This window comes from Galendromus occidentalis, unplaced genomic scaffold (genome assembly GCF_000255335.2).
Source record: "Galendromus occidentalis unplaced genomic scaffold, Mocc_1.1 scf7180000077438, whole genome shotgun sequence".
In the NCBI taxonomy this organism is placed as follows: domain Eukaryota; kingdom Metazoa; phylum Arthropoda; class Arachnida; order Mesostigmata; family Phytoseiidae; genus Galendromus; species Galendromus occidentalis.
The window spans coordinates 426,330-448,593 of NW_003805426.1; the positions used below are offsets into that span (position 1 = coordinate 426,330).

At 51.6% G+C, this 22,264-nt stretch overlaps 1 protein-coding gene across 1 annotated transcript; it reads left to right on the top strand.

Annotated features, from left to right (window-relative positions):
- Nucleotides 1–2,507: 2,507 nt before the first annotated feature.
- kibra (WW and C2 domain containing protein kibra) lies at nt 2,508–21,160 on the top strand. Its single transcript, XM_029111383.1, has 5 exons — nt 2,508–3,050; nt 17,830–17,939; nt 18,245–20,211; nt 20,351–20,865; nt 21,025–21,160. The coding sequence occupies exons 1-5, from the start codon at nt 2,929–2,931 to the stop codon at nt 21,158–21,160; spliced, it is 2,850 nt and encodes a 949-aa protein (XP_028967216.1). The 5' UTR covers nt 2,508–2,928.
- Nucleotides 21,161–22,264: the final 1,104 nt, after the last annotated feature.

The window sequence follows — 22,264 nt, forward strand, 5'->3', positions numbered from 1 at the left end:
CTTATTGACTGATCACTGATCACTCAATAGCCATCATCGATCCGAACGACCAATCGGCAGCGGCAGTTGCTGCGGCGGCAGCGGAGTCGAGTCAGTATCTTAGATTCCCGGCTGGTGAGCGAGGAATTTTCTGGACTCAACACAATGAAGTACCGGTAGTGCCGATCCCTACGCCGCCGCGCTGCAGAGAGCAATATCACCTCAGTTTCGAAAGCTTCAGAATCTCTGGTATGTCGCAGTCGTGCTGTGAAAGGTTCTGATCGCTCACACGCCAAATACCTGAAACGTTCGTTTGAAGCTTGTAAACACACAAAAAAAGAGACTCCCGAAGTGTTACGGAGGCAAACGACCTTGGACTGCGCGGGAATTTTTGAGAATCATCGCCGCCGCATCATCGCAGCTCTTCAGCTGAACCGTAAAACACGCCAGCTGTTGTGTTGAGCGATCCCGATCTCGGACCACAACCCCGAAGACTGTCGAATGTGATGAGAGTCCTGCAGAGAGGTTCCCAGCGCATCGACAGAACAAGACAGAGGCCTCCTCCGCGATTACCACCCGTTCGAAATGTCTGAAATTTCTCTCGATGTGTTATGCAATTTGTAACTCCTAGCGGGCTGGCTGGCTGGCCGATCGGTCGACTCGCTGTTCGGCTGCCTGCATGGGGCCCAAAACATTCCAGAGATTTCTGCGATGCACACATTCTCGGGCCTCCCACAATCTGCTCTAGCTGAGGCGGCTCTGGAATCGACGCTCCCCACTCAGTCAGAACGGTGGTCGTCTTTGCTCACGATGTGAACGCGGGCTCCCCTCCAAGAAAAGCTCCCAAGGGATTCGTCCGATTCCCCAAAAAGTTCCGGCTCAGAGACTTACGGATTGTCCCGAGTGGAGCTGCCGAAAAGTGGAGCCGAGAGTCCCGTCCGCTGCCCCATCTTGCGAACTCGGGCCCAGAGAGTCAGAAATTCCCTATTTTCTTGAAGCCATCAGAAAATCGCAAATTTTCCGCCCGATTGCTCCAGAACGCCGACGCGATCACTAATTGACGATGCTATTAACATTCGATTGGACAAATCGAATTCACAGAAGTGAGCGGTTGAAGTATTCAAGCCGATGCCGGCAACACCGCGTACCGTCGGCCGAATCAGAGATTGTGATAAAATTCCTTAAGCCCATTCTTAGTCATCCAATGTGGGACACGAGTGGATTGTGGCAGCATTCAGCACGGTGGCCGCCGATCAGAAACAGAATGGAAAAGTAATCGATATTGTTATCCGATAAAACTTCCATAACATGGGTGACATAGTTTGATCCGAACCCCGTCGGTCGTCCCATCGAACGGATAAGTACGCTCTCCGACATGTGAACAGAATGCGAATTCTTCAATGATCTGACCCGGACGGTGAGCGTTTGGGCTTTCCGAAGCCGGCGCGACGCCGGGGATCGTCTTCATTCTTGAGCGGGATGAAATTTCCGCTTCAGCCGGTCGAGTTTTGCAGAAATCAAAACGAGACCGCGCAGTGAGTCGGAGGAGCCTTTGAGCTTTTTCCGGTCTTGGGCGATATGCTTTCGGGGCGATCAAGATGTGTGGGTGTCGCTCCGCGTCGTCGCGCGGAGAGAAAACCAAGCTCTGAAACAAAGATCTATGGATGCTTTCATCAGAACTCGCGGCGGTGAGCGTCCCGGCTCCAAGATGCTTGTATGAGGGCATTGCGATCGAAAACAAACATCATGAACTTCAGGAAACTTCCGCTGCTCGATCTAAGAACGGGAGCGCCACCACGGTGACGTGCCGCGGGCCGCAGAAGATCGTACCAACGAAGATCATCGATGATCAAGCCTCGGATTTCCAGAAGGACGAGGGAGGTGTGGCATGTCCGGTATACATAGCTCTCCTTCGTACGTATTATTTAGGTCTTCAGCGTCTCCCCGAGACATGTCCGCGTCCCCCCTAAGGCCTAGATCAGAGACAGCTGGAACCACATCAAGAATTTTCTCAGCTGACGCCTATTTCTGAATTCCTTCATACGCTCATGCCGGATTGGTCGCGGTCGCATGAGGAACGAGCATGCTGGTACTCTCACACTCATGCCTGGCCGATCTGTCGCGGATGCTCATGCCAGAGCGATACTGGAGCTGGTGCTCACGCCGGACTGGTACTGGGAGAGAAGGGACGCCACGAAGAAGAAGCATTCCCTTTGTTGTCATCGTTGTCATCATCATCTACAACCTTCTCGCCACCACGAAAAAGAAAGAGGGGAGCATCCAGTCGCAAGTGAGCGGGTGAGTGCGTCCGTGACGTCACGTCTTTGGAATTCAACATGGCGCCGGCTTTCAGTTGCCGCTGCTGCCACAGCATTCCCTGCCGCTGGTAGAGTAAGACTGACTGTTGTCTGTCTGTCGTCGTTGTCGTCGTTTTCGTCGACAGTCCTGCTGCTGCTGCTGCGACTATTCCGCTGGTGCCGCTCTACTGGTGTTAGTGCTGCTGTTGCTGCTTCTTGTGCTGGTGGTCGTGCTGCTGCTGCTGCTGCTATTACAATCGACGCTAAGGATACTATCATCACGTTAAATAAGAGCATCCAGTGTTCAACTCGACAGCGGTGTCTACGTACGCATGTGTGGATAGTGTGGATCGCCATCCTCTTCACGAAACCGGCAGCCGACTGGAATGCACTAGAAGAAAATCGAAGCCTAACTGTCCAAGTGGACTGGCGGCTCGAAGAGGACTGCCTCCGATTGAAGAAATTTGTTCCGTGCGGCAATCGTTCAAAGTGCTCTGTGCAGAAGGAATCCAGTGTCTTCTCGGAACAACGGAGTATCGAGCTCGATCGTCGTCGACGCTTGATGCTGGCTGCTGAAGTGATTCGCATGGCTTCGAACAGCCGTAGCAGTGTTGGCAGCCTAATCAAATAAAGTCCTGAATGTGGATTGAGGATGCCGAAGCGGCGGAGTTTGCCTTTACCCAACGGATGGGACGTGGGCCGCGACTTCGAGGGCAGAACCTACTTCATTGACCACGTCAATCGAGCGACGACATGGGTCGATCCCCGAGACCGGTACGTGTTAGGTATTCGTTACCAGCATGCAGTTCCTAGTGGACAATAGAGCCTCTCGGGAGGTAGTCGAATACTTTCAAGAATCTTTCGCTTCTGCTGCCGCGGCGGCAACAGTCGGATCTTCGTCAGTCGATCGGGCGATCAAGTTTCTTTCGAATACGTGATTCAAACCACGCTGGTCCCATCATCCTTTTTTCTCAAATTCGGAACATGATGCTCCCTTTTCGGTCTCTTGGAGAGACCCTGCGATCCTCGAGCTCTGCGGGACTGTCGAGTCAGACGATTAAGGCGAAACTTTCCGAGCGGGCGCCTTCCCCCGGCAGTCGAGAATCTTGCACGCCTGGAATGCAACAGGTTGTTTATGCTCAAGAGGAACGAGAAACCGCTCTTCCCTCTGCGGCGAGGTAGGCGATGGAAGCTCTCCCCGGGAGAATGCGCCTCGATCTTCGTTTCCTTATGGGAGGCTTGGGGTTAGAGCCCGAGATCGGTGGGATCCGAACCTCATGAAATCATCCCAAAACCCTACGAAGCCGCCTTGCTGCTCCGTTCATCTACCTATTCGTTCCCTGTCCTTCCCGGCTGCTCGTTGGCGACTCGTTGCTGCCTCGCTGGTTCGCCTGCCTCCTTGCCTGGATAGATCTTCGTGTGGACGTCGATGGCCTGGTTCTTGTGTGATGTTGCTCCCGCGTTTCTTCCCTGCGGATTACGCACACGCGCTACACACACACACGCAGCTTATACTGTGCCACTGTTACGGCCAATATACGTGATGATCAGATGATGAATAAAATCGCCTTCGTCGACGTCTATCGCTAGATTCCGGATCGCCTTGCTTACTCAGCTCATGCGAGATCAGCCCATTCCTACCCTTCCGGGCGAACTCGGGCTTTCGGGAATCGTAGCATCATTCTCTTCAATTGGGAGGAATTTCACGGAAGCTGTCGGTTATCGCGATCGCGACGCATCTCACGACCACTTTAGGATCGAGATCGATTCAGAGCTGAGCGGTATACCGGAGCAATTGTGTCATTGTTATCGATCTGCCGCGGCAGCAATCACGATGAGTCGCCGAGGGGAGCATCCCACTCATCTGGAGACGGATGAATTCAGTCCTGAGTCCTGAGCTTAAATGGAGAGCTGTCACATCGATAAATTGCACACGACAAGAAATCTCTAGGAAGCGGAGTCATCTGAATACCGGATTTTCCTGAGGCTTCCGTGGGAATTTTGGATCAACGAGCGGATCGCGAGTCAGCGTACCGGAGTACTCGCGGTTTGTGAGGAGATGAGGAACCTTGGAAGAATCGGCGTCGAGAACGACCAGATTCTATGGATTTTCACGGGAATGAGCCGCGCATTAGAGATCGATATCGCCCGTAGTTTTCTTGTGACAGACCCGTCGCCGAAGACTCGTTTTGGATCGAGGGCGAGACCTAGAGCTCCCTGAAGCGTCAGCTCGACTGCGGGACTTGCGGGAAGACTCGGGCTCAAACCTCGCTCGGTGTCCCGCCGACTGTCGCACTGGAGCCATGTTACAGAAGCTCTGCTGGCATCTATTGCGGCTGGGGTATTATCAGTGAGGGAAATATTACTTTTTCTATTGTGATTATTATGGCCGCCTGCGTTCAGTGTGCGTCGATGCGAGACGCGACGCCTCACCCTTCCGGCATGACATCCTGCTTCCAAAATTCTGTCCGTGTGATGACCGTCCTATTCCCCCTCCGTGACATCTTTACCGTCTGGTGCTCTGTGCTTTGCATGAGGGTCCTTCGGTCCACCACCGGAATGGTTCGGGACGGCTTGCTCAGTCAGACTGAATTCGAGAAAATATTTCCTTTCGCAAGAATCGGGAGCTGGCATATCTAGGAGAAATTCCATCATATTTCTGCCGTTTTCGTTTAGCGTAGCAGATTGAGAATCCTTAGCGGTAATGAATTCGTTCAGTCTGTGACGGCGATTGCGAGAACTGCCTCGTTCGTTCGTTTCTGTATACGTTCGAGGAGTCTTGGCGCTTCGACGACCTTGCATTCCTTACTGGCGTGGAATTCCACCGCAACAACAGTCTACGGTCGCCGGCTCTCACTCTCTCTCTAACTGACTGACGGACTGGATTGTTCCGCTTGCCTCGCAGTCACCGAACGAATGAGCGGACGGACAATCTGAGGGCTCGACAACGTTTTGTCGATCATGCAACTAGCTCATAGCAAATGATCCTTGGCTAAATGCTGTTCTGTTAAGCCAGCCAGCGTCGTGACGAGCCGTCGGAACAGTCGACATGGGGCACTATTGAGTGTAGAAACACCATTCATGGTGGGGCTCGGGCCCGCGACTCGCCTTCATTGCCCCAAAAAAAAACCTTGTTCCGCTCCTACATACGAATGATCCGGTCACACATTGAGGTGCAAAGCCGCGATTTATGCATTCAGTCCACGGTGCGAGCGGTCGACCGATTGGCCTGAGCTCGAAAGTTCTTCTTGTCACCGAAGAAGCGTCTGAGGAATTTCTTGGGCACCCCGGGAATTAAAATCATCCATGCATGTTCACCTGGCATGACTCACCCGAGATCTCCGAATCCATGTACCATTCGATTTCCTCATTGGATTCCCCGGAACCGTACCTACCACGGAAGCCCGAGGCGAGCAAGATATCATTCGGAGGAAGTCAATGATCGAAAGCAGTCATAAGTGCTCTATGTGCAGCGAGTTCATAGGAGAAAGGAAACACGCAGATCAGCCCCTCAACGTTCCGATAGTCGAACGGCGAGAAGAACATTTGCGAAAAATGCGTCAGCTGATTGATAATAATCGACAACTTCTAAAAGGAGCATTCGACAAACCATCACAATCGTTGGCCGACTGCAACGCAAAGCTCGGCGGAACCGTCACCGATTTCGACGAAGAGCCCCGGAGAACTACGAACATACGAACCGCAAGAAGGACTACCGCGACCACGAATGCGCTGTCGATAGTTTCGCAGTTCGTTTTCTGCTGAGTCATTCTCGGCGGCAATCAACAGATCGATCCGAAGTGGATGCTGGTTTGTCGTTTGTCCCATCGTTGTGTTGGTAACACTAGAAGTCCTACTAAGTCATTTCTGGCTGACCACAAGTCTCAAAACACGAGTTCACCAAGACACCCTTAGGATCCCGCATCGATTCTGGTCAGTCGACGAAGGTCAGCCGAATGTTGTGCGAGCATTCACATATGCGGCGAACGCTCTCGGAAGAGATCATTACATGAGACATATGCTTCGGAGCTCCGCGAAGAGCCTCCATGTGCGCAAAGGCGAGCGTACGGTGAGACGATTCGTTGATGATCCTGTGGAGCCGATCCTCTCCGATCGAAACCCGACCGCGTGATTCGGAATCAACTCCTTAATTAGTCGAATTGGATGTTCAAATATCTTGTGCTTCGTACGCTCCCTTAAGCCGGGCTGTGGGAATACTGCTCATGGAGTGAAGCGCGAAGACTGCGGGCGCGCACGCCGAATCGAATGCTTGACGTTTCAGAATTTTCCTTTCGCATACTTGACGGTCCGGGCTTTGTCGGCGACTATTTGTCCCTTCCCTCGGCTTCTTCAGCCTCGAGTTCCTTCTCGCTCGATGGCTGGACGCTAGCTTGCCTGCCAGCCAGCCAGCCCGACTGACTACCCGGCTGGTGTTCGCGCTTTCGGCCAATCTGTAGCATTCCTATGTAATCGGTCGATGCATTTTCCTCTTCTTCTTCTCTGCGTCGATACCTTCTTGAGCCAGTCAATCAGCCGGTCGGTCGGTCGGTCGATCGGTCGCTCAGACCGACGGTCGATCGACCGCTCGGCTAGGCAGCGAGCCCACCTACAGATGTGGATTCGGTTCGCTGAGGAGCGGTGCTCGACATTCGAGACGGTCTGGGACAATGTGCGTCACTATGTATCATGTGAGTGCACACCAATCTACAGGAACCCTCTGAATGTCTTTTGTTTCCCCTCCTCTCGTCATCGAGTCTGCATAGCGTAACTGACCTCCATTGAATTATCTCTCATTACGAATTTGGAGTCGGTTAGGAGAGAATCGTCAACCAGAAGATAAACCCAAGACCCATCGGGGAATCGCGACATATTTTCTGAGTTAAACTGTGCTGGAATTCTGGATCCCCCTCAGGCCCATTGGAGGAAAAGAAAAAAGATTTATATTAAGGATACGTGCGTGTATGTTTTCGGACGGCAGAGCTGTCTCGATGGCGACCAGGTCTTGCGTTAACCCACATGACTACGTCTCAGGATTGCGACTGCATTCCACAGATAACAAGTTGCCTGCTTTCTTGCTTGCTCCCGTACTGCTTAGCAGACAGACACTGGCTCGGCGACTCGCTGTCCGTCGGCTAGTCAGTCGGACAGCCGGTCCGTCGGCCAAGATCATCGTCGTCGTCGACGCAGCCATCGACACAATCAACTTTGCCTTTTCCTTATCTCTGCGGAGTGTCAACATTGGATGAACTCTGATTGCAGCGAACCGCAACAAAATATTTCAATAGCCCCGACAGGATGCGGCGCGCTTGTGAGTCGGTGCGAAACTGCTCCGCGAAAAAAGTGAGCGGAGCGGCATCCGATCGGCGACGAGCGCGAGGAAGAAATATTCGTGATCTCAGCCATCGAAGCGCTTAATCCTTTTCTTTATCCTCTGGAAGCGAGATCGATGTGAAATTCGCGGGCAGAATGTTGATCCCGAATGGAATGCGAGACAAAGTCTCCTATCGACGTAGATAGAACAATGAATGCCGCTCCTATCAAGATCGATTCGGACAACGTTCTCGCGTCAACTCTTCTGACAATGTCAACGCTCATGCTGAGCGAGGCAGCGACTGTCACGTAGACGGCGAAAACGTCGCGCACAACCGCTCTCACCGTCGATGTCGGTATCTCGTTTTTGTCGATTTTTTCAATCATCATCATTCCATGAGGTATTCGATACCGATCGTGTCATCGAGCGTGGGCCAGCTCCGTATCTTTTGGATTCGCCTCCATGTTGAGCTCAATAATTCATGGCGAACGAGATTATTCCGAATGACGCGAGATTCGCATGATGGAAGAAGCCCCGGACTTGGAGGCCGTGAACCGAATCCCTGAGTCGCACATACGGACGAGACCTCAAAACGGAGATCAAGTTTCAATCAAAATAAAGGTGCTGCGTTCTACACGGAACTACGCGACAACAACAGAGAATAGGAAACCCTAATTCCTTATCCGATGAAGATCAAAATGTCGCCAACGACCTGTATGACGAAACAATGAATGCCTTTTCTGATGCTCGAGCAGCGTTCTCTCCCCAGAGCGTGGAGCTGGATATGAGTTTATTGGAATGACTTGTCAGCACGCTCAGGGCCTGATTCGCTTACTCGTCCAACGCTGGAGAATATGAGCCCCGATTCGAATTCCGCGACTCCGATAAGTGACCTGTCGCGACATGACGCTTGTGATTTCTATCGATTATATGGTCCTGAAAAAATATCTTTAGCAGACGCTCCTTTTTCAATAATCCAGGATTTGGAATCCAGGAATAATAATATATACATATATGGGTGAGCGAATCCGAGGACAAGTGAATCGATGCTATCGCTCCCTCCTACTGGTTCCGAGTACCGCCCCTTCCCCGTCTCGCCCTCGACTTGCAGCCTGGAGTGAGTTCTGACGGCCATGACGAGCCACGTGGAGAAAGTTCAGGCGGAAAATCATGTATTGAAGAATCAACGCGAAAAACACCATACTGCCAATACGGTGGTGGCGGCGCGCGGCCGAAACGGCGAGGACAGGGGCCTTCGAAGTTTTACTGTATGCCTCGGGGTCCGCGCGGGTGAGTCCTTCACCACTGATCCGTTCCGTGATCGCACATTCCGCACGCTCGCTATGCGGACGTTTCTTTTTCTTCTTTTCGCGGCACAAATAAAGCTTCACGTTCTTTTAATTGACGTAGACGACGCCGACGAACAAACGAGCCACGCACAATGAAGCTTTTGATCGGAAATCCAGTCGGAGCCTCTCGCTTCGCCACGAGCGCTAAGTTCATTGGGAGCATGCGGTCTTCCGTTCGAAAAGTCGAATGTCGGTCTCGAATTCCGAAAACTGAGCTCCCGAGGAATTTTATCGGTTCAATTCGCCGTCGGGACAGAAATCCTGAAGTTTGTTTGAAGTTCCGTCTGAATCTCGTCTGGTTGCCTTCCGCTCTTGTCCCGGCGCGGCGTCGCGTCGGTATTCTTCCGCTCTTCGTAGAGGAGAACATATGTATAAGCATGAGTGCATGCATAGAGAGAAGACTACGCGGGCGGTGTAGTCTCACAGAAGAATTCTTCACCGTGAGTACGACAAGCTCAATCAGAACTCATGATCACCGAGGATTGCTTCGCGTGTGGTCCGGCTCCTTGTCCTCATCTTCCTACTTTTCTCTCGCTGCTTCGATCTATATTGGACCACCCGGACTGAGACGACGCCGCCGCCGTCGTTGTTGTTGTTAGACACCTCGTTTGTCGGTGAGGGCGTATTGGCTTAGCGCATTCCTACGCGACGAAAGGTATCATTCGAGAACGGTAGGCTTCTTCCTGACGGACTTCTCCGGATGAGGTCATTGACGATGGCCGTCTCGATCTGTTGAGCTTTCCGCTCTTGGATCTTTTCCCGTACGGATTTCCGCAGTATGTTTGCAGCTCGACGCTCTCTAGGGGCAGACTCGAGGTCATCACTGTGCCATCTACCCCCATTGAGTCGCATGGTGCATAGTGATCGGCGTCGCTGTTGACTTGCTATGCCGCATGAGTGAAGATTTTCCCGTTCTGGGACCCCGCTATCCTTAACGTCGAATTGTGGTTATTCGGAGACTATAACCGGAGTCCATTTCCGAAGACTCGGAGGCAAAAGCCTACTGCATCACGAGCGAATCCCGCAGACTTCTCTACCTGGACAACTTAGAAAACGCCCCCGGAATCCTTCCAAGTTTTCCGTCGGCTCCGATGATGGCGTCGGTGACGGTGGTCGATTCTGATTCGCCATTCTTCATATTCCGTATTTTCTCAGGGGTCTCTTCTCGTCCATTACCTAGCAGAATATAACTCAACTGCTGTTCGTGGTCATGTGAATCGTTGAGGAAAAACTTCTCTCCGGTGGGAACCTGGCCGGGGACGTATTCAATTCGACTGGTGCCGTGTCTCACTTAGTCACGGAAACGCCACAAGAGACCGACGACGTGGAGCTACTTTTTCGAGGGTGTGAGCTGCTCCAACCCGATGCGGAGTCCGTCCGCCCAGGCACTACTAGAGTTCGAGGAGCTCGGATTCCAGAGAGCCACGACCTGCCTTGATAGGACTTCCCTCTGATCCGGTCTTACATTGTGATAGAAACCCACACGACCCATCCCGAGCCTTGTTTTCGGTGGTCGCATCCGTCCGAGCAGTGAAGCTCGGCGCATGGCGGTGAATCAGGAAAATGCCAAATGAAGAGAGGGAGAATTCGTCATCAGCGCAGCCCGCAATTATTCTCGAATACCGCCGTGAGAAGTCCGAGACAGAAGTTTTCCAGATACGAAAGGAAAAATCTGCCTCACCAGGACTCTGGGCTCTAGGTGGAACTCTAGAGGGTTCGCTTTCCGAGCTCCCATGTCAATATCTGCGTCGAAATACATCGAGACCTCCTCGCTGTGAGCGAGTCCGCCTGAGAAGCTCCCAGTTCATTTATTTGGCGAAAAGCCCTCTTGAGATTCCAAGTTGATTATGTCGACCGTGAGAGAGAAAACACTATAACGACGTGAATGTGATGGATACTGATACATAACACGCAGAACCGGCTCTGCAGAGACGACGCTGAACTTAATCGCAGAAATGGAACGCTTATCAAGTCGGAGCCACACAACAAAACAGTGTCGTTGTGGCGTCATTGTGGTTTGCTGGTTGAAATTCTGCTGGCGGTCAAAGCAGTCAAGAGGTTATCATCCACAGAAAGCATGACGGAATTCCTTGCTTTGTGCTCTTTTCCCTCCTCCAGAAAAAAGGAAAAAAACGTCTCTCGGTTTGCTGCGAGCCGCTTGATAATTATGAGCGTGAACGAGGATCCCAACGACGGGGTTTGACAAAGACTCGTTTCTCTTCTTTCCTTGTTCTCGGCTCCCGAGTAACCCTTTCGCAAGGAGCGCTCTTCATCCTCAAACGGGACGAGATATATGCCGAAAAAAATGACGCTGGGAGTGAGTAGATACTAAGGCGTTGCACGGGAGTGGATTTTGGCGCGGAGGATTGAAATGGAGCATTCTGAAGTTCGAACATTTCGATGCGTCCAACGAAGTAGCGGTAGGTAGCTCCAGCGTTCCTTCTTTCGTCTTCGGCAACATCATCACATAGGATACTCTAGTCGTTCTCCATGCAGCAGCTTCTTCTTCTGATGATGCGATGCCGTGCATTCCGCAGAGTGGCCCCCGACGGTAGCTGCCGAAGCCCGAGCCGAATACCACCGGCCGCGGCGGCAGAGATCCTCACGACTTTAGGGGGTACTTCTACTGCTGCTGGTGCCGTCGCTTCAGAAGCAAACTCATGAGGTTCCGTCACGAACAGACAAAAATTTGCCGCCGTTAGTTTGGCGTATCAAGGGAGAAAGAAGAATCCGAATTGCTACTTCATCTAATGATTTCGCTCGAATTCCTTTCAAAAGACTCCGTGCTGCCCGAGCCTGAGCTGTTCGGATCTGTCGCCCAATGCCGGATCGAATGAACGAGTCCGAGGAAAGTATTCAAAATATCCCTCATGGGTGTGAAAGACTTTCCTATAATCCCAATGAGCGAGCCAATCCTTTCGGGAGCTCTACGCGAGCTCGAGGAGGTCCCGTTCACTGACTTTCTCCTCGATTAGATCGACGCCATGCGCGATCGAGTTCCTCTCTCTGGAGTCTGAAGAAAGAAGGTCACTCCGAGCATGTTCGGGGCCGCGTTCCCGATCCGGGGACATCTCCGCGACGACGGTGAGTACTTCATCTTCACCAAAGGCGAGAGAATGAAACAAAGAGACGAGTGTGCGTGCGCAGCACTCGTATGTCGGAATTTCGAAGTTGAGGCGAACTGATGACTATGCGATGGCATTCGATTCTGAATCCGATTCAGTGACAATAGGCACAATAATTGGTATTGTGGAGGTTCTGAGGCCTCTCTGGTGGTTGCCGAATTCTCTCTGCTCCTCCTTCTTCTTTTCGAATTTATATTGCTTCGAGGAAAGTATTCGGAGCCGGCCCCTCGTCAAAAACTCAAGCCTCGATTATCTGACAGCAACGGGAGAACTCGTACGGTCAGGGACAAAGACCCACTCGATAGCCCATGCTTTGCAAAAATCGAATCGCACAAGTGAAACTTGCGGGACTCTCCTGAAGGAGAGTTCGCGATTCCGAGGCACGTGTGCGATTCCGACTGTCTCCATAAAATGCTCAATTTTTCGTAGATTGCGACTCTTGCCAACACCGACTGCTGCCAGAAATTGGCGACACGAGCCAGCAAGCCAAACAATGTTTCCTGCCGTGACGTAGCCAGATGTGAACCTTGCTGCCAGTTTGCTCTTTCGCTCTGCTTGCCAGTTCGCCTTCCAGCTCAGTCGCTTGTTGGCCCTCTGGATCGACTGGTTGTCGGTGGTTTCGGGAATCTGCTCTGGATCGACTGGTTGTCGGTGGTTTCGGGATTCTGCTCCGTTCGCGGCAGAAGCAGCCTAGCTAACCCAGATACCAGACGCAGTCTGGTCTTGTTGCTGGCTTGACAAAGTTTGGCTAAAATTAAATTCTGTCCATCCGTCCGTCAAACGGCGGTGCAATCGTGCGGCCGCCGGAGCGTGGAATGGCAGGAGAGGGGACCAAGGAATCGGATGATGGGAACCGTGGTATCAGCTAACAGGCCGCAATCCCGTCCGGCGGAAGCTCTCAGAAAACAATTTGGGTATTCGGAGGACCGCGTCCGAGAACGGGATTCCGAGAGCGATCCTTGGGTTCCTCGACCCTGAAAAATGAGAAGCGCATCCACATTTCATGCCAATTCAACGAATGTCCCGGAGCGAAATCTACGCGCGGATCAGCGGTAGATTCGAAGCTTGCCCCTCAATGAGACTGCGCAGGCGCTGTGGAAGACTCCGTCGTACATACTCGTTGACGAGTCCCAAGGTGTAGCCCCTTACGACGTGCCCGAAACGTGACGCATTCCGGCTAAAGAGTTTTACGAAAATTTTTCGAGCACAGATTCCTCCCTTGTTCCTCTTCATGATCAAACTGACGATCCGCGATTGATTTGAGTGATGGCTCGTCCGTCCGTCTATCTCTCCTTCTCGTCTGTCCATCGATCGGCGAAGCGTTTGTAGGGCCGCGGATTCTTCGTCGCCGCATCGTCGTCGAAAACCTTGATCGGTTACTAGCCGAAAGCTGGTTCGTTCCATCCGACCTCCTCTTCAAGCGTTTAGCGCGAATTGCGGCGTTTTCGAGCGGACCCGTAATTTTCTACTATCCTATGCACCGAATCACATGCCTAAAACTCTCGATGTTTCTGACTTGATGATAGGTGTGAGTGGAGCTCAGCCAGAGAAAGTGAAAATTCATCCGAAGCCGAAATTCCCTATCCATATGACGGGGCTGATGATGATGACGGGCTCCGGTGGGATGAATACGCGGTATGTGAGTCCGGTGCTTGAAACGTCTCGGATTCCACAACGTGAGTCCGACGGATGCTCGCTCGTCCGTGCCCACCCCCCCTACACTCCCGTGGAGTCTACAATGGGGCTTTTGTGATTGTATTCTCGCGGCCGATTCTGCATATCCGCGGGTACTCTGAAGCCCTATCCACCTTTCCTGATGCTAACCGAGCGAGGGAAAACCTTTGCGTCCCGACCGCGTTCGAGTCGGGATTCAGAACCCTCTCCACGATTTTGCCGCGTCTGCCGCTCCTCCAAACTTCTGCTCGATCAGGTTCGACTTCGAGAGCTGTCTTTTAGTGGATAAGGTATTGAGCCAATCTGATCATCGATCCAGATCCGCCGAACTGGAGCTATTCATTTCGTTGACACTGTCCATTATGGTGGACGATTGTGTGGCCGGGAGTGGTCTGAACTACTTCTAATTTTAGGTGACTCTTCGAATATCATAGTTTTTCAAAATGAGGAGCTCCCGCTCGCGAGGAGTCATGTTGACGAGCGTTTTGAGCCCTCTTTTTCCTTACGAGAAGATAGACGGATTTGGCTTTGGACCGTTAACGGTGCGTAGAAATCAGGACAAAAGGTGTCTATGGAACCATCGCTCGATTTATCTACATAAGCACCGCCGGGTGATGATGGCGAGCGCTTATAAAAAGCAGCTAATGGCGATTCTCTGCCGACCTTCCTCGCTAATGACGTGCGTCTCATTACCAGAAGCGTTTCATCGCATCGAACCGTTTTTTTCCGCCTCCGAAATTCCGATCGTCGTGTTCGTTGAGCGACAAATTTCTCGTCTGGTGTCGTCAATGTCTAGCATGCACGATTGCTGAGAATATTCCCCTAGACGAGGAACTCCCGCGGGAATCCCGTTCTAGCTCTCGCTCGAGCAACCAAAAGAAAGGGAAGAAGAATAATCCGGTTGACATTCGAAACTCGGAATCGATAAGTAAGAGAAAACCACCTCAGACATCCGAAGCATTCCGGAGCGCTCACGTCATTTCCGCTGCGGGGACAGGCGAATATCTCTCACATTTGCCATCATTTGCAACGGCTCAAAATGAGCGCGGTTTTAGAATGAACTTCAATTCCTTCCTGTTCGGCGTAATGGTTCTTGGAATAAAAGACATATTCGTAGCTAGGAAAAGTAGGAGAAAGCGAAGTGAGCAACGAGGCGACAACGCCTGGACGACTCTGATCCCATCCCTGCTAAGACACAATCGCAGCGAAAGAATGTTGAAGGGACCGATCCACGTCGGCTCATGCTTTGGGGAAGACACGCATTCGGTCTCTAGGCACGTGTGGTTTAGTAGATGGGGAAGGAAGTTTTTCATTTCTTCCTTCGATCAGAGGAAGAAAATGTGCCGCGGAGAAAAGAAGCCGATTCCATGTCGGGAATACCCCAACAATAAGAGCACCGCGAACGTCAGCGTCAGGGCCGGGCTGGAGAATAACAACAAAAATATTTCTATTTAGAACAATGATGCTAATGATGATGACAGTGATCTTGATGATGGAGTAGTGAGCGCTGCGTAATTTTTCCACCACTGTTGTTACCGTAGTCTCGTGCGGTCCGTGTCGACGTTGAATCGGACGCACCGTCCGTGCATCCGACTGTGCAGCGGGACTCGAGGTATTCAAAGGGGACGAGCAGCAGACGTCTCCGTAGGAGGAGATGGCGAGCGGGCGACATTCCCGTCGCACAATGACGCCTAATAAGTCGTTTATGTAGCCAGCTCGGCGGAATCGCTGCGAAGTGGCTCGACTTACGATGGAACAATCTTACTATCTGGTTTTGATAGACTGTTTCGGAGTTGGGTTTTTTTTCTTCCCTGGCGCTTGTCAAAGCGGAGCTGTAGCCGCAGCGGCACTTGTGGAATGTCTTATTCTTTTGCTGGTGACCCTCCCCGAATGCGGTCAGTTCGGGCCACCGCAGTGCGTGGGCGCTTGCTCGCTGGATCTTTTTAGTTCTTAATGTGCCTCTCGCCCAATAATCCATTCACTTATGGCCCGACCTATCCGTCCGTCCCTCTTGGAGGGCCCGGTTGAAGGTCACGGAGATTTCCTCGGAAGTTTCCTTGACTGGAGTCTTCACCGGGGTCCTAGAAAACTCGTCGATCTTTTTTGGTGCTCGAGATCGCACAATAGGCGAGAAGTCGTCAAAGTTAACGAACGTGTCCATAGCTCTCAGGCTCCATTGAAAGGCTAAGAGCGTGACCAACGAACAAGTCAGCGAGCTAGGCCGGGAAGCCGAAATCGCAGTCAGCCTGTCACCGGTGATGGTTGCGTTGGTGCTTCGGTACAAAAGTCAATCTGCTTTGGTACAAAAACATTTGCTGATGATGGAAAGCTCAACTCAAGAATGCGGCGACATTCGGTGAAACGTGAACCGCAGCGCGCCGATACCAACAACCTCCAGAGCACTCGAAGGGTTTGTTCGATGAGTCGATAGTGGGATTATACACCGATTGAGCCACTCGCCTCCGTGGGAACGATTATTATGGATCTCGACTTGGAAACTATCCCCAACAGTGGCTCGGAGAATTTCCTGCGGCCTTTATCACAATTTGTAATGGTAATGGTAATTAATTGATCTAGATGGGTCCTCTATGTATATTACAAGATGGCGCATCAGCCTTTCATGTCAGGCGCTATTAAGCAGATCTTTGGTCTCCTTCTCCCATTTTTCTAGGATTCGTTTGGTTTTTGCTACGATCGAAGGGTCCTGTATTTCCTCTTGGAGGCCTAATCTTGAGAGGAAATCTTCGTCCGTGTAGTATGCGTCGTTGCATTCGAAGATCACATGTTTTACGGTCTCTTCAAATGTTCCGCATCTGGGGCAGGTGTCCTCCTGCTGTGGGTCAATAGACCTACCTCGGCTTTTCGTTGGTAATATTCCCGCTCTGGCCAAGGCCAGGAGAGTGTCCCCTCTTCGGTTTCCGTAGAGGAAGGTTTGGATACCGAGGCTGTTCTTGCCTTGCCGGTAAACTTCTAGGCTTGATTTCAGCAGTCATGTCCTGTCTCAGACACTCTCCTGGGTCTCTCTAATTTTCTTTTTTATCTGAGAGTTATAGGTATTCAAACATGGTGCTCCCGAGATTGAATATGCAACTTCGATTGTATCGCAGTTGTATGTCCTTTTCAGGTGTTCCGTTCTTTCGTACATCTTTGTTTGTATGCCCACTATCTTCATCATGCTCAGTAAGGCTGTTGGCCACCTGTCATGAGACATGACTTCGATTCTTTTCATATACCTCAGTTTGCTTTGGGCTTCCCTCCCTTCAAAGGAGGACCACCCGAGCTCGCCGGTGATAAATTCGTTCGCGGTTTTATAGGATGTGATTCCTAATGCCCATTTCCCCGCGTCTCTCTGCCGTTGTTCGAGTTTTGCGAGTAATTTCCCCGTTGCAACGGTTACTGCGTTTGCGTAGGTCAATTGTGGTACCGCGGTTGCCTTCCACTGCGTTCTGGAAACTTGTACTCGTCTATGTTGCGATGACCCCTCGGATGAGCGCTCGCCATACCACGCGTCGCTGACCTTTAAGTGTTCCGATGGAATTTGAAACAAACACCGAAAATTCCGCTTATGTGTCATCAGAGGCAGCGGCGGCTCTTGAGAATTGTACGGTTTACGTCACGCGAGCTGCTTGAAGCTTCGCCAAGTTCGAAGTTATTAGAATTTTTATGTGCCGTCTCTGAGTCACGGAAGTGACTGCTGATATTTGGAAGAGTAATCCTCTGAAAGCGAGAAATAGAAAGCGAGAATCGAACCTCAATGGATGGTCGGAATCGCCGAAATCTATCAACGGTGTGGATTCTTGATCCGCGATGTTCCGGACTTATCTTGTCAATGACGCCTGCGTCAGAGCCCCGCCTCGAATTTCCGTTCCGGAGGAGCCCTCTCGCGGGGTCTTTCGAAGAGCATGCCTTCGTGAGGGATCCACATGCTGCGGGAATGACAAATAACTTCACGGATTCGAAGGATCTTCGCGAGACTCAGAGAACGTCGCTGAGGTTCTTAGGATATCCTCTCGAGAGTCCTTTTTTGCCCGAAAGATAGACGAATGACAGTGTCGATTCGCGGGATACTAAAGAGAAGTTTTTCTATATTGCAGATTGACCAAGCCGCAATCGTTCGCGGATTGCATCGGTGATGAACTTCCTTTCGGATGGGACCAGCGTTACGATCCACGAATCGGTGTCTACTTCGTCGACCACAATGCTCGTGAGTATAATTATAATGCGATTTTCTTTTTGTCCCTTCCCGGCAGTGCTGCGGGCCCTATTGGGTCACGACGTTCGCAGGCGGAGTCGGAGCGCCAAGACAATGATCAATATCTGATTTATAATTGTCGTCGCATTGCAACGTCAACCCATCCCATCGATCATGTTGAAATCGAACGGACCCGCTCGGCGCACATCTATTCTGAGCGTTCCTGTTTTTGAAAATCAGTTTCGCGTGAATCACCCCTTGGTAGCCGAATAATCGAATTCAGAGCTCGGAAAAAAACGTTGATTTTCCGTTTCCAGAGCGAAACCAGATCGAGGACCCCAGGTTACAATGGAGACAGCTACAGGAGGCTATGCTGAAAGAATATCTGCTGACAGCGCAGGAAGATGTTGCCGCGAAGAAAGAAATGATGGAAATCAAGAATCATAGACTGGCGATAGCACAAGACGAATACCTATTCCTCAGTTCGCGACTGACGAACATGCTCGAGGCGGCTTCATCCACAAATCTGGCGGCGTCGAGTTGCACGTCTCTCAACTCGGTCGCGTCGAACGCGTCGAGTCTCACCAAGTACGACCCGGACCTGCTGAAAGCCGACGTCAGCCTGGCTCAACAACGGGTTAATCGACTCAGGAGCGAGCTAGAACAAATCCGGAGCGACCTGACGCATCAAGAACAGGGTCTTGAGGTGCTGACGAATATCGACGAAGGTCTCGTCAATAGCGGCAACGTATACACAAGCGACGAGGCCAGGCTGATTGTCGAAGAGCTGGTCAACATACAGAAGAGTCTTTCTAGTGGAGAGAAGGAAAAAGAGGAGCTCATGCACAATCTGTCAAAAATCAAAGACGAACTACTGAGGATTTCGCAATCGAGCACGAGCGTCGACGACCGTTTCAGCAGCGTCGAGTCGCAGACAGAACTGAGCGGCGAGGAGCCTTCGCTCGGAGCTCGGCTTGCGGAAATGGCGATGATGAGGTTGAATTACGACGCTGCCCGACGGGAGGTCAATCGGATTCAAAGAGAAATCGCAGAACTCGAGAATCAGATGGCTCCAGGGAAAACGGAAAGCGATCATGACAGATTGTTGCTGATCCAAGAGAAAGAGCAACTCTTGAGAGAGCTGAAGTCTTGCAGCAACAGCCGCAGACGGGACGAGAACGAAACCGAGATCAAGAGACTCACGACTGAGCTCGGTTGGGCGATCGAGAGTTCGAATCGGGCGATTTCGGACCGATTGAAGATGCACGAGAAGAAGACCAAGCTGTTGCAAGAGCTTAGCGACGCTATGAGGCACGCAGCGGCTCTCGAAGATCGTCTCAAGTCGTTATCAGCATCAACGCTCTCAATGAGCTCTAGCTCGAGCATCGGCTCCCTGTCGAGCAAGGAAGGCTCCGGCTCGAACTTGAGTTTCACGGATATCTACGGATTGCCGTACGCGAACGAGAGTATCGCGACGAGTCTTCAGGATCTCCATCGCAGAGTGATGACCGTCGATAGCGTCACAACGAAGCTCAACGAGGTCAAGCTCAGGGAGCATCTCACGCCAATCATCGAGACCCCCCGGGGCTTCGTGAGCTCAGCCGTTTCTGATGAGTCATTCGCAGGTGATTCCGGGGTTTTCGACGCGAACAACAACGGAACGCCCGACTCCGAGTATCAATCCACTAGCGTGGACACGCCCCAGATTCAAGTGAAGCTGAAATTCTCGGTCGAAGACGAGATCCTCCTCGTAGGAATCGAGAAAGCCCACAACCTAGCGGCGCTGGGCATCCCGGCGGGTTTCCGGGTGTTCATCAAAGTCGCCTTGTACCCGTGCTCCGAGGACACTTGCCTCACGTATAAAACCGACCTCATCCGTGATCTCGTGAAGCCGGCGAGCATCGGGGAGATATTCCGATTCCCCGTAACGTTGAAACGAATCCAAACGCAGACTGTCCAGGTCAACATTTGGGGCATCGGACCTTTGAGTCAGGAGGAGTGTCTCGGGTGTGCTCAAGTATCTCTGGCCGACTTTAACCCTGCGAGCTCGAGCACCAAGTGGTACAACGTGTTGAGTTTCCGCTTCTTGTCGCAAACCGCGGGACAGCCCGTGGTCGAGATGGTGGAAAGCTCGGATGAGAGTACTGTCATATCGTCCCAGACGTCGACCCTGACTCGCGTCGAGGAGCAACCGAACAAGACGATTATCGAAATAACGGTCGTTCCTGAAGTGAGATCCGCCGCAACGAACACCGACGTCGGATATCTCTCAGCTCTGAAGAAGGTGAGAATAAGCGCCCATTTGGGAAAGATCAATGATTAGCAAGGAGTTCCTCGATTCATCTAAACCAGTCCATCACCATACCGGGAACTCTTTCCCGAAACGTCATTTCATCTGTACCTATCTCTTATTGCAGAAGGAGTCCCAGATTTCCAACACCCCGGACTCGTTGTTCATACAGGCCCTGAAACGGTCCCAGACTTTCACGATCAACCGGAACCGCATCATGTGCCGTCTCAATCGAAGTGATTCGGACAGCGCGATGCCTCTGTACAGTAAGAAAACGCCGGTGTTCCAACGCAACACCGCTGAACGACGTAGCCAACGGTGGAGGAAGATCTCGAAAGTTTCGCCTGAGGACAAGAAGATGCCAGCCGACGCTTCACGAACGTCGATCGACCTCGCTCTCGACCTTCAGGCCTCCAAAGTTCGTCTGAGCCATCTGAGGGAGGAGCTCTCGAAGCTCAAGTATCTAACGACGGTTCTCGAGGATTCCCGTCAGAACGGAACCGTTCCCGAATGGCTACAAGAGGAGAAGATGCAGCGCTTGTTAGAACACGATCAAAACTCGAAACTGGTCCAAAAAACCTCACGAGACATCTATCGCCTGCGCAGAAGCATTAGCGGAACTGAGCCCGCCAACTTGGCAATCTTCAAGTACGTGCCGATAAGTCTTCACTAAAAACTTGTTTCTTCATCGACGCCGGAACCTAGTGTTTCCGTCGAATTCAGGACGATATTCTGTAACATGCATCACCCGTGTGTCGTTCCGATAAGCGAGGGTCCATTTTTCATCTTATTTTCTTCCTTCCGCAGAGAGAAGATGGCTTTCTTCACACGGCCATCCGCCAGCGCGCTCCCAAACGTAATCGCGGGTCCGACCGTCAAGTCAGATGAGCCCCAGACTCGATACGAGTACACCATCGATCCGGTCTACGGGGTCCAGGTCTGAGCTCCATGAATGTACATACCTACGGACAGAAGATCAGACTACAATACGACAAGCATGCGCCAGTCGGCGAACACCGAGCCTGATCGCATCAATGTGCCAACAACAGTCACCAGTCGTGACGCTGAGCGTCTCACCGATGGGTGGATTGGAGGGGTTGTTCGACGGAGACCCGAGCCGAGTTTTCGATAGAGGCCGTCGGGCATCGAGCCGCCCTCGAATTGTCACGACGGATCGGAAATCTGTCCACAGATTATTTAAAGATCTTTCGACGTTCTAAATCGAGCTATGAGCGATGAATGACTTCGAGTGGAGAATTTGGATTTTGAAAAACTCAGGAAGATTCCGGTCTGGCTTCCGGTTCCTGCTGGCGGGAACTCTGGGCATTACTTTTGGACGCGTCGTTTACGTCCGAGAACGGAACATAAAAAAGGAGCGATTCTCACTTTTGAGTGACTTTATGTCAACGGAATGATTTTTCCCATTCGGGAACCATGACCGAAGTCGATGTATCTTCTTCCTCGACGTCCAGAAATGATCCCGGAGATCACCGCGTCGACGAGCTGGGCGTAAATCCGCCTCGAAAGGCCTACAGGCCAACACTGTGATAGCAGCTGCAAAAGAAACAACGAGTAGTGGAGAAAATGGAAAACGGGAACCGTGAGGGCCCGAATGACTGAGATATGAAGAAAAAAAGGACTCATTTTTCGGAGCTATTAAAGCTCCGATGATTCGTTCCGAACATCTTTGACTCATGTTCAGGAAATCAGTCTCAATATCAAGAAACCTAGCATTGCCAGAACTACCACCCTCTAGTCTTGAAATGAAAACGGATTCTATTTAATATACCTACTTATTTATTGCTCGGAGCAAAGTTTTGTGGTTGGCAAGTTCACGCTTCGTACTAGAGGGATCTCTTACTACTTTAGTGTACAAGCGAAACGAGCCTTGGTCCTTCAAGGGCCTTGGCGAGGTATCGCGCAGATTGCCTATTTAAATATCCGCGGATTTCACTTCTCTTACCAGCAGCGGTTCACACCATCTTCGAACCAAAAGCGGTTTCCAAACCTTGAATCCATCCAGAGAATGCGTCCCACCACCAGCAGT

Excerpts from the sequence above, each read along its gene's own strand:
- kibra (XM_029111383.1), top strand. The coding sequence starts at position 2,929 with ATGCCGAAGCGGCGGAGTTTGCCTTTACCCAACGGATGGGACGTGGGC. Across the intron at positions 3,051-17,829 it reads TGGGTCGATCCCCGAGACCG|ATTGACCAAGCCGCAATCGT; the intron begins GTACGTGTTAGG and ends TCTATATTGCAG. Across the intron at positions 17,940-18,244 it reads CTTCGTCGACCACAATGCTC|AGCGAAACCAGATCGAGGAC; the intron begins GTGAGTATAATT and ends TTCCGTTTCCAG.